The 12,500-nt window shown below is 37.9% G+C and overlaps 1 protein-coding gene across 10 annotated transcripts in view; it reads left to right on the top strand.

Annotated features, from left to right (window-relative positions):
* LOC122259168 (supervillin) overlaps positions 1-12,493 on the top strand; it is a 139,877-nt gene extending 127,384 nt beyond the window's left edge. For all 10 annotated transcript variants that reach the window (XM_086543841.1, XM_086543844.1, XM_086543842.1 and 7 more), the window contains 15 exons: positions 8-392; positions 514-682; positions 1,423-1,580; positions 1,689-1,927; positions 2,074-2,248; positions 2,355-2,527; positions 2,719-2,899; positions 3,056-3,168; positions 3,315-3,467; positions 4,718-4,882; positions 5,785-6,195; positions 6,393-6,720; positions 6,856-7,067; positions 7,258-7,380; positions 10,129-12,493. In XM_086543841.1, coding sequence (XP_086399967.1) covers positions 8-392; positions 514-682; positions 1,423-1,580; positions 1,689-1,927; positions 2,074-2,248; positions 2,355-2,527; positions 2,719-2,899; positions 3,056-3,168; positions 3,315-3,467; positions 4,718-4,882; positions 5,785-6,195; positions 6,393-6,720; positions 6,856-7,067; positions 7,258-7,380; positions 10,129-10,374 — 3,231 coding nt within the window. In that variant the 3' untranslated portion in view covers positions 10,375-12,493. The remainder of the gene's footprint in view (positions 1-7; positions 393-513; positions 683-1,422; positions 1,581-1,688; positions 1,928-2,073; positions 2,249-2,354; positions 2,528-2,718; positions 2,900-3,055; positions 3,169-3,314; positions 3,468-4,717; positions 4,883-5,784; positions 6,196-6,392; positions 6,721-6,855; positions 7,068-7,257; positions 7,381-10,128) is intronic.
* Positions 12,494-12,500: the final 7 nt, after the last annotated feature.

Here is a 12,500-nt window from a genome sequence, read left to right as displayed (position 1 = left end):
TCCACAGCCTGCTGGTGGACTTAGGGAGCGTCCTGTCAGTCTCATGGAGAGGATGTCTGCCCTGGAGAATTCATCGCAACAGTGGCGTGGCCGTGTCAGTCAGTCAGATGCCACCAAGTTCACTGTGGCACATAAGATGGCGTCTGCTTCCACATCTTGCGTACCTTCCATCGTGAGTGGAGTTACTCCCATGCTGACGGTCACCCCAGACCAGCCAACAACACCTATTGGCAGCCCGACAGTGGAACGTAAGAAACGCTCCCCCAGCCAGAAGGTGTTCAAAAGCAAGACGGGAGGAAATATCCCATCCCTTCTTGGTAAATCCAGCCCCCTGAGCGCAAAGAAGGACTTCAGGCGTAGTATCTCTACTCCTAATGACAGGGACAAGAAAGGTAAATTAATTTAGGCCATATGATTTATGAAGCACAATTAACAGAACTTCTTGTTATGATAGATTTAAAGTGAAGCTCGTAACATTGCTTTAATTAATTTTTAAAAAATTATTCAACACAGCTGAAGCCGTTGAAGGTCCGAGTGTTGCAGTCCCTCGTGCTGATGATGAAGATTTCATGGCCTTCTTCAGCAAATCATCTGCAACAGAAACTGTACAGTCTCCTGAGGATGGTCTGCCAAGTCTTGGAGAAGCAGACTTTGATCTTATATCAGAAACTGCATCTCAGCTGTGAGTTTTTTGGCAATTAAATTTTTGATACTTTCAGATCCATCCCACTTAGTGGAGCAATGGCTCTTTAGAATTAATACAGATACGCAAACTGAGACATGTGTATATGTAGAGGTGGAATGGGCAAGATGTCCATCTGCCTTTGTTTACTATGACTATTAATAAGAATAGTTATAATGCATGGCACTTCAGATAGATTATAAATTTTTATTTCTGATCCACTGCTGCATTAGATCACTGGAGGATGACGAATTGTAAGTGATTCAGATGCAGCATATAGCATGTACTTCTTCCATTTATATCTGTATGCTTACTTTGCTGTAAAGATTTTTGTTACCTTTATCGGACATGCATATAAGCACAAGCATAATATTATGTACTGTCACTTCAATATAACCACACGCACACTCACACTCATACTCACACTCACACTCACACTCACACTCACACTCACACTCACTCACACTCACATACACACTCACATACACACACATACACACACATCCACACACATACACACACATAAACACACACACACACACATAAACACACACACACACACACACACACACACACACACACACACACACACACACACACACACACACACACACACACACACACACACACACACACAAATGTGACCCAAGAATAATGATAATAACAAAATCAAGAAGGTGCTATTTAGTATCATTTTTGTCAATATACACACATCATTAATAAGGAATCTACCTTTTTAGTGTCGTGAAGCGCCGTAGTGTTCGGGTGACGAGACGACAAGCCACTTCTAGGAATCCACTTAAGGCCCTGGCTGCCCGAGAGGATATCAAGTCGGAATACACAGAGGTCAAGTTGGGCATTGGAGAGAAGGAACTGAAGAGGATGAAGGTGGAAGAATGTAAATATATGCTTTTACTTGTATTTTGAATACATTTAAAGCTTGTTACTTATTCATCTTTGAATTGTGATTATTAGCAGTATTTAATGAAAATTTTCATTTCTACAGTGTCAAAGGGATCCCCACTGGCAGTTGAAGCACTTGCTGGATTGGCATCAAAGGAGAACTTTTCTGCTGTGGCACTAAAGAAGGTGGAGAATACTCCTGTGGTACGAGAGATGGCCCCATATACTTCGCTCATGCTGCTACAAGTTAAGGGCCGACGTCATGCTCAAACTAGATTAGTTAAGCCTGCCGTGTCAAGTGTTAATCAGGGAGATGATTTCCTCCTTATCACACCCACAGAGGTTGGTAACTGGATTATCTTGTCAATTTTTAAGTCTGTAAACAGACAGTCAATCAATAATGATATTCTGGCTGTAGGTCCTGAAATATATGGAAAGTCGATATACCTATCTCAAAATTATCTATTATACGTACTTATTCTCCGTAGGTTTTCCACTACAAGGGAGAGTTTGCTAATGTGATAGAGAGAGCCAAAGCCTCAGAAATTGCCCAATATGTAGTCCAGAAGAAGGACATGGGAGTGGCTTCTGCAGTTCGTAATGTGATAGAACTTGATGAGAACTCGCCTAGTGGCAGGAAAGCCAAATTTTGGAGACTGATTGGTGAGCATTTTTATGTGTTTAGTATAAATATACCCAATGCTTATATAGTAGAGTGATGTAATATCAGTTCATGACTGGAGTTTCAGCATAATTATCCATGTTTCAGGTGGAGATGACTCAAGTGTAGGGCAAGTTTGTGGCATGCCAGACGAGGATGAATTCGTTGAAGCATCCTTGGTGGCTGCAAACAAGGTTTATGAGGTACAGGAAGATTCACTGGTTCCAGTTCCTGACTCTTGGGGCCAGATGCCAAAAATAGAGATCTTGCAATCAGATAAGGTATGTGCTTGTTATCTTCAAGTTTCACCAGGTAGCTATTTCATTACCTTGTATAGAGATGATGATATGATTCTTCTTACTTGTAGAAAATATTTATGCCAATCAGTGTCTTGAGATACGCACCATGAAAACTATTACGATACTAATAATTAAGGAAAAACAATGGAATACATGTGCCTCTTTCTTTCTAGGTGCTAGTGTTTGACTTCGGTCCAGAGCTGTACATTTGGGCAGGAAAACGTGCATGCGGAGATGAACGAAAGGTTGGGCTGGCTCTCGGAAGAGAACTATGGGAAGAAGAATATGATTATTCTGAGTGTGATATCAATCCCATAACACCAATGGTACCTCTTTCTCAGGCCTCACTCAAAGGTAAAATTATTATTTTTGTTGTCAGTGTTTAGAAAATATTAGCTCATGTCTGTCATAATTTTCATGTTATTGCAACAAGTTCTTTGGGAAAAAAAAAGAAAGTTATCATTCTTCTTTTCTCTTCAGAAAGCTAATTTACCATATCTCTGTACACAGGTACACGACCAGAGTGGGGGCTTTGTGCCAAGCTTACAGAGAATGTTGAAACTATCGTCTTCAAAGAAAAGTTTATCGATTGGCCTGACTTAGCCCAGCAGTCACGCATTAAGGTATGAATAAAATTTTGTATTTTTTTAGTTACTCAAAACAAGTATGAATACCTATGCACTAAAGTATGTGCCATTTAAATATATAATTTTATTTCCCTTTTTTATTATTATCAAAAGTTGATGTCATCTTAATTATGTCACACCAGGAGGTCAAGAAAGATATGGATCGCCACGTAGCGCCAGTGTGTGAACTGCAGCCATGTGATGCACGGGTTATGCTAGAGGAGCTTCCACCTGAACCTGACCTGGTGCTGGAGATGAGTCACTTGGGACGCGGTGTGGAATACTACGACGAGGAGGTGCGCTAGTGGTGACAACAGGAGCCCTCACAGCTGGCTTGGCTGTGCTCCATGCTGCTCTACTATATTCCTTCTATATTCTATACATGCGACTGTGGTTGTATCAGTCAGTGATCTTCTAGTGTAGACTGCAGTTCTTCTGGACCTCTCTGTACGTCAGTGAACATCTATTGTTGACTGCAGCTCTTAAAAGTGATTTATGTTTGCACACTCATAGAAGACCATCCTGTGCCTTGTTGACATTGGCTTTAGACTCCTCCTGCACACTGTTGAACAGTGTCTTCAGTCGCTTCAGTCACTGCTAGTCAGTGGCTTACACTGCCCGTAGACTGCAGGAGGCACCTCTTTCTTTACCATCACATAGCCGTAGTGAACACGAATCTATGTACTGCCTTTCTTTAGTTCTTTATTATTTCCATCGTGAATTTAGAAGACTGTATTTGTGAACTACAAGCAGTCTGTGTTGTCCCAGCACACAGGGTTCCTCCCTGAGAACCTAGTCAACCTTCCTAGGTTCCATGTGGAGCTACCTTTGGACTTTTGGTCTTCACATATCCTTCCCCACTTTTCCCACAATACCTCCTCAACTGGTGACCTGTGCTTGGATGCCTTGTAGATCATGTAGCCCTTTATTTAGAATCCATCATATGTTAGTTTACGTGTTTACTGACCCAATGACATGTCTTGTGTCTTTACTTTTTCTCCTTTTTTTCACTCTTTATTTTTACTTTTTTAATCACAGTCCTTTTTTCTGTTTTTTAATCCTTGTCTACCATCTTACATTTTTGCCTAATGGAAGAAGTGTATTAATTCTGCCTGTAGTTTTGTTTACTGAGTTGACTTAATATGAATAATATATTTTTTTTCTTTTTGAAGATTTTTAATAAACAGTTCTGCTTTGTTTAACTCATTAATTAAAAAAATATATATAAAAGATATAAGATTAAATCATTAACTTTGTTTTCCTGATTTTGAGTACCATTCCAAGTGACCTTAAAAGTTCTCCTCCTGATATCCTGTCTAACTGTCCCTTACTCCCTCCCTTCCACCCATCCCGCGTCACCTCAACTCTGCTGCTGGTAACATCGCTGACTGCATCATCCATCAAAAATTGTTGCTAACTCCCTGCCATGCTGTGCAACAAAATGACCATCATCTGTCCATGCAAACTCAACACTGATGGGTGACACTCGTTCCTGTGCAATACCACCTGTGGGAATCAATCTCGTTATTCACCTATGCAACTTCAGGAGCGTCGCCTTCTGAACATCTCCACAAATGATTTCAAGGTCTGGCACGTGTCAGAATATGGCAAAGTGCTCATGGATGAGAAAGCTCGCAATCATCTCCACGAAGGGGACACATATGTCGTCCGCTGGTATTACTTGATCACAGCCACTGGTAGGACGTTAAAGGTAAGCAATGGCTCATCTTGTCTCTTTTTTATGATGTAGATCATGATGATAGGGCTTGATTTAAGGAAAGTGGTGAATTGTGAGATAGTAATGATATTAATGCATATGTAATATTAACCTTTCCCCAATGGGCATTTCTGCCAAGTCTGGTAACTTTCATACTACATTTTTCCTTTTGTTAAAAATACGTCACTGATGATGACTTGTTATGCAAAATGCTAATTAGCATCACTTTGCTAATATATTATATATACACTTATATTTTATACCATGTCTAAAAAATAAAAGAAAACACATCTTAGATGCCCAGCCCAGGTTGTAAAGATGTGGCCTGTCTGGAAAGGTTAAAGAGAGTAGCAAGTAATGTTGTTAGAATAATCTCTTAAGTTACCCTATTAATGCCAGGAATATACACTGTGCCACATTTCTTGAATGTTTGGGAAAATAAGAAATTAAGAAATCCAGAAAATTCATGGCTTGTTGGTGACTAAGCACTTGCAGAAGCATTTATGTGTTTATAATAATTCATAAATCAAAACCATAGTGGAAAGTGTCTGTATACATGCATTTCCAGTATCAATGGGTTATTTTTTAAGTTTTTTTTTTTTCACAATGCAGTTACATTTTCTTAATAAACTAATATGATTTTTGGTAAATTTTATTTTTCTATTTCAGTTCAAGTAGGGTAATGTTATTTTTTTTATTGTTTGTTTTATCATTTACAGGTACCTAATGAAATGTTTAATTTTTATTAATTATACCAAGAAAAACTAAAAAGACATTTTATATATCATTATCAGATATTTAACCATAATTTGAGAATTAACTGATCACTCTGCATTGTTCTAGAAGGTTGGATATATTCCTTCAATGAGATTTACACATCTGTTTGTCTTTCACAGGGCGAGCCATCCAAGCACAACGTGACTGGCAGGTCACGTGTGGCTTACTTTTTCTGGCAGGGCAAAGATAGCTCTGTGTCAGATAAGGGTGTTTCAGCTCTCATGACAGTAGAATTAGATGAAGAACGTGGACCTCACGTCAGAGTCTCCATGAACTCTGAGCCGCCAGCCTTCCTCAACCTTTTCCAAGGAGGCCTCATTGTACACAAAGGCCGGCGTGACGAGGAAAAGAACAGCCAGGGTTGGAAGTTGTTTGTGGTGAGGGGAGAGTTAGAGAATGAAGGCCATCTTGTGGAAGTTGAAGTGAATTCTAGCTTTTTACGATCAAGGGGTTGCTTGGTACTGGTCAACACCAAGACAGGCATCATCCACCTGTGGCATGGTGCCAAGGCACTCAGGCACACACGAAAGGTAAGTTTTTAGGCGAAGATTGCCTTTGCTAGTCTATTTTCATTAGTAGAAGTGAAGTTCATTTCTGTATTAAATTATGATTCTTACTATGTTCGTGCTATTTTTGAGAATTTTACACAAAGAGAGTTCTGTGATGGGTTTTATTGACAGTGAAAACAAGTAATTTTTTAACTCAATATGTATTACCTATACTTCAGGTTGGCAGCATAACAGCACAGAAGCTCACAGAGACTTCTGACAGTGAGGTAGGATGGACTCCGGGTACCACAAAGAAACTCAAGGAGCAGTTTGAAGGAGCCGAGTCACGAGACTTTTGGGAAGGATTTGGAGGATCCTCAGCTAAAAACAAGCACTTCTCCCTCCTGGAGGATGAGCACTCCTATGACTGGACGCCTCGAGTATGGCACATGGTTGCAACACATGATTCCTTCCAGGCTAATGAGGTTATCTGCTCATACCGGGCTACTTCTGTGCCTAACCCTTTGCCTGTCCTGCAATCAGACCTGTATACAGTGGCCCAGCCAGGTATATTACCAATCCTGTAAAGATTTTTACCTTTTACTGAAAACACAAATTTATTGAATTTTGTATGCTGAATAATTAATACCAGTGTATAAAGTACAAAAATGAAGAATGTCAACGTTTGTTTTTGGTTTACAGCCTTATTTGTAGTTGATGGAGGACACCGAGTGTGGGTGTGGCAAGGGTGGTGGCCAGATGAGTCAGTCGAGGGTCAGGACTCAAACACCACTGGCTCTGCAGTTTTGCGGTTCAACTTTGCCCGTCGAGCTGCACTTGAAACAACTCTGAATTATTGCAAGCTTAAGGCAAAGGCACAAGCCAAGGCCTTGGCTGCAAAGAGTTACAAAAAGGTAATTACTGCTTTCAACTTATTTCCTATTGTAAATTATGGCAATAAAAAGTGGGATTGAATTGAATATATATCTTAATAACTTGTATTTTCTTATCTAGATACAAATATCAATAGTATCAGTAAATAAGGAATATTGTATGATTGCTAGCATTATGCTATATCAATTTGCTATCTCACTCTGGGAACAGATTGAGGTTGAAGTGGATGTAGTGGAGCCGCAGTTGGTGGTTGCAGGGATGGAGCCATTAGAGTTCACCAGTATTTTCCCTACGTGGACTCCCAGACCTGATGTGACTGCCATCCAGGAGAAGGTGAGGCCACAGCAAAGTTATTTCTTTAGTATGGCAATATATTATCTTCTGTTTCATTGTCTTATCATAAGTTGTAGAACTCTCCATGTAGGACATCTAAGGGTAAACTTCTAAATTATATGTCTTATGTAATGCACCACTTCATGTGTTATATGATGCCATGTTTCTGCCATTTGTATATCCAATAAATGCCCCAAAACTGGCTCATACTTTAGAAGAAGCAAAAGACTAGACTGCATAGAGACAAGAGTATGACCACTGAAATACCTGACGGAAGAGCTTGGATGGAATAGCCGCTTGCCTGGCTGTGGTGAGAGAATCCGTATGGGGGAGTAGAAGATACACTGCTGCTCTCCTGTAAGGATACTCTTACTAAAGCTCAGGAGGAACACCAGATTGTGGGAGTAAAACTTTCCTGTATGTGAAGATAACGTCTAAGGACTATATAACTAAATGTATTCATTACTGAAGCGGGAACTTTAAGGATTTGGAAGCAAGAAAGTCCTACATTTATGAATAGGATTTGTAGCATGCAGTTCATAAATATAACTGATGTATTTATTTTCTGTATAAGGGTGTGTGTATGTACATATCTCTGTAATTGCATTCTCATTTTCCTGGGAAACCAATTCACCAAGTCTTTGCTCTGCTTCTTCTGGGCCTTTTCTGCTTTCTTAATTATATGAGTATTTGTGTGTATCATTTAGTGTCCCGTGGACAAAGAAGTTGGTTGATATAGTTTGATACTAGAATATATTAGTAGTTTCAGTTAAATTAGAGTTGACTTGGAAAATTGGTTCACTACTTGCAAACTCTATTCCTTTAACTCTCTAAAATTGTGGGATATTGTGGAAATTTTATATATTTGTGAGATGAAGATGTTTTGATTATTCTGTCATCTTGAATGGAGTAAACTAGTCACAGCTCATGAGCAAGCTCTATCAACTTTAGCAATTAGTTAACTATGAAAGATGCAGAATTTTGTTTGATGTTTGATTTAGTTAAGTACTTGAATTATCTATTGCAACTTAAGTTTATATGTTCCAGGAGAAGAAGCTGTTGTGTGTGGTAAGTGAAGGTGCACTTATGACTCCAATAATGTCTAGCAGTTTTTTTATCTTTTGTTTCTGAGAAGTGTTTGAGTTTTCCAATTGCTTTTATGATTGTAGATTAAACGTTTTATTATTTATGACTAAAAACATCCAACATTTTTCATATACATGGGGTCTTATGGTTCTATTGTGTGTGTTGATATTTTGTCACTTGGAGCAAGCAAGTACAAAAAAGGTACTTCAGTCAGTAGTAGATAGTGATTAGTGAAGATTTTGTAAAGTTGGTATAATGAAATTAGTTTGTTAAAGAAAACTTGTGTTTTGTGTTATGTATTTATTGATATTTGTATGAAAAAGGTAACATAATCAAGGTCTGTAAGAACATTAAGGGGGCATTGCCACTAGTTATGCAATCATTTCAGGGGGGGGGGCGGGGATTCTGGTTAAATTTATGACAAAGAAAAAAGACTGTGCATATCAAAATTAGTGTTGAGGCAAGCTTTGGGTTGTTGCAGTTAAGTTACTCAGAACCAACTAGAACTCCTAGATGGAAACAGGAACACCTAAGGAAAAAGAGCAAGAGTCAGCACAAAAAAAGAATGACAGGAGATTAAGCTACTACCACCTTTTAACCCCTTGATAATGGGTGACAAGATATCACGTCAAGTGGTGGCAACGTCAGGCGCCAGGGACAAGATATTTTATTGTGGCTATCCTCCTGGCCGCCACGCTGGATGACCAGGCATATAGCACTTGGCCGCAGCCAGTGCGGGTGAATAGCCCAAGGTGTTAGGCTTATGTGTTTGAAATATCCCAGTGTTTCAACCATTTGTAGCCAAAACAGCTCCATTGTTAATGGATTAAATCTGCAATTGTCTTGCTCAGCATGCAAAATATCAAATGTCCTGTAGCTATTTTCTAAATTTGATATATTAAAGCCATGGCTCTTCTTTTATTTATTGACCAATTTAGATTGATTCTTTTTTATGAAGCTGAAATCATGCTTGATTTTTTATATTTTTATAAAAAAAAGGATTTTTTTTCCACATATATTTCCTGAGCACTGATTTACCCCAGAAGTCTTTGTGTTTCTCTAAATATAAAGAGGGAAAAATATTACATCCTTTCTAGAGGAGATATAAATAAATGTACTTAATACAAAATGTTACCAGAGTTTTGATCTCTAATTATTCAGAAAATTAAACAAATTGGTAAATTGTCTTTATTTGTGGAGTTTTATAAAAAAAAAAAAAATATAGTACATATTTAAATAACATAATGAAAATGAATGTTACCTTCACATATAGAAGTGGCAATGCATCCTTAAGTAGCAGAATTATTCCTAGTCCCTGTAGATTTAAATATCAGAGGTATTAATTTGTGAAGTAGATTTAGATGCATGAAAGTGCTGTAATTTTAGGACAAGAAAAATGAACATTTCATACAAGTAACATTTCATAGGTAAGATAGACAACAGGTTTAGGCATTTTTTAAAGTTTAAAATACTTTACAAGAGGAAACTTATTGATATGCTGTACATATATATATGTAAGTTTGCATGTGTATTTAATATATGTGTATGTATTTACAGGTAAAAATGATACAAGTGAAGTTACCTATTGAGAAGATATATATATTACTTTTTAATATCTGTAATAATGCCAGACCTAATTGAGTTCCTTTTGCCTCTTCCCAGGAGGGTCGGTGGAATCATGGCGGTCAGTACTCCGTGTCTGAAATCTTGGCCCAACTCTCTCGCACTAACTACTCTCTGGCTGAGCTGACGACCAAGCCTCTGCCCGATGGTGCTGATCCCTTACATCTGGAAGTTTATCTCAGTAATGAGGAATTTGCCGAGGCTCTTGGTATGAGCCGGGACGAGTTTTACAGTCTTCAGAGCTGGAAACAAACTGAACTTAAGAAAAAAGCGAACCTATTTTAGGAATGCTGAATTTTAAAAATGCCATATGTCTCTAGCATTCTGGGTTAATGCTCATGAGTGAATCTCAGATTTTGATTTTCTTTTTCAAGGAGCAATCATTTTAGTGTTTGAATATGGAAGATAAAAAAAAAAAAATGCTGATACGTTCATAATGATTTATCCTGAATTGCCAGTAAAAGTATGTTAGTCAATACAGTATATATATTTTTATCATACAATAGAGAAATTATTTGTTGTATATAAAATTGTGTATAAAGAAAATCTGATGCTCTCCAATACATTTCAATATGGTAAGGTGCTTTAAATCTTCTATGTGGTGTGACAAGGTGTGAAATTTTTGCTATTATACCATTCTGCTGTTCTTCCATATCAGTTACAAAATAGCATTAACTTTATTTCTCTATTTTGTGGAAATGTTATCAACACAAGCTGTGAGATAGTCAAGAGGTCTAAGTCATATTAGGCGTCTTTTTTGACTAGTGACATTTATATTGAGAGTTTGGTGAGGGAGAAACAGGGTTCTTGGCTAAAATGCCTCATCCATCCCTGCCTTTCCTGCTTCTTTCATCTATGGCGATTGCTCTATGTGCCTTTCCACATGCTAACATGTATTTGTCTGCCAAATTTTAGTGTCTTCTAAACATCACAACATAGGAGCCCTGGAGGCCAGTCCAGTGCCACACCTACTTTCTAGATATCTCTAAGCAGCAGCTATATATCCAGAAATGGTCTGGCTTATCCATGCTTTGCCAGCCACAGCTAAGGGTGTCCTGGTAGAATATCAGTCCACCAGATATTAGTTTAAAGATGCACAAGTCTTAGATATGGCATTTTAATCACTCTTGTGTTGCGTGACGTGATGTTTGTGCCTTGTTCTTACCTTGGCTCTTCTTAGTGAAGGTTCCACATGACTGCTGTCTGTTAGTCAAACCAACATGAGTCTAGTCCCAGTCCTGGTTTATGAGGGGTATGGGGGTTGTGGGTCCCAATTCTAGTGACAAAAAGTGGAAAAAGCAGTCTAGAATGTGTCATTTAGGCATTTTGTACTTACAAGTACTTTTGAAAAATAAATCTAAAGGAAATACAAACAACAAGCATTGAATTGGGAATTTGGATCTTAGTGAACAAGGTATGGAGATGAGCATGCCTCAGCCTCCTTACATGTCGGTAAATGAAAAGATTCAAACCTGTAGTATCCATGGCCAATGGTGGGTTACTGTATATAATGGATGCATTTGTATCATCTATTTTATGCTGATCTTTATGGATATTTCCAGTGTCTATGCTAATGCAACTAATTATACAATGATCATGTAAATACAAAGAGCCTCTTTTGTAATTTTGCTACTTTATGACGTGTACAGACTGTATCCCATTTAAGTGCCAGATACGAGTGGATCTTCTGGCACAGTTAAGCTTATAGAAACTTGTAACGTTAGGTTAGTGATTCTCATGTGTGCAACTTGATAGCTTGGTTTTGTGATATCTTTTCATTGTGAATAAAACCAAGTGAGAAGATCGTTTTTCACTCTCAGTTCAACTGACCTTAAACATTTTTTGGTTAAATTGGAGGTCTTAGCTTTATATGCAGTGATTTAAACTTACTGGACTTGAATATTGTATAGTGATTATGTTTATTTAATATTTCTGTTATAGAGAAATTATTATATAGAAGCTGTTCCTTTCCCTTTTTTGTAACACTTGATTCTCACATGACTGCATCAAGCCAAATTCCCATCGGCAGTCATAATGTCAGTTTGTTTTTCTTATCATTTGAGGGAGTACTTAATTTATCTTTATCAAAAGTTAACATTTAGGGGTCCAAATCATATGTGTTAATGCTTCTCAGCAGGACTTGTGCATGGAATTAGTTTTTTTTCTTTTTCTTTTTTTTTTTCTTGAAATATTTCCCTCAAGGTCTGTTTAATGATCAGCCAATTAACCCTACACACATTACAGACTGTACTGGCCGTGCAGTGTAGTTGTGACCCAACATAATATTATCTTAGCACAGCCTTTTTTTGTAATTAATTTACCATATTTCTTCTTTAATCATATTTGAAATGTAAATAGAATATCTCAATGTAATTTATGCTAAATACACATGTCTTTCCATTACCTTCTAA

This window comes from Penaeus japonicus, unplaced genomic scaffold, assembly GCF_977035675.1.
Source record: "Penaeus japonicus unplaced genomic scaffold, GWHDUDI00000001_assembly GWHDUDI00000014, whole genome shotgun sequence".
In the NCBI taxonomy this organism is placed as follows: domain Eukaryota; kingdom Metazoa; phylum Arthropoda; class Malacostraca; order Decapoda; family Penaeidae; genus Penaeus; species Penaeus japonicus.
The sequence above is the reverse complement of the archived record's forward strand: the minus strand, read 5'-3'. Positions and strand labels throughout refer to the sequence as shown.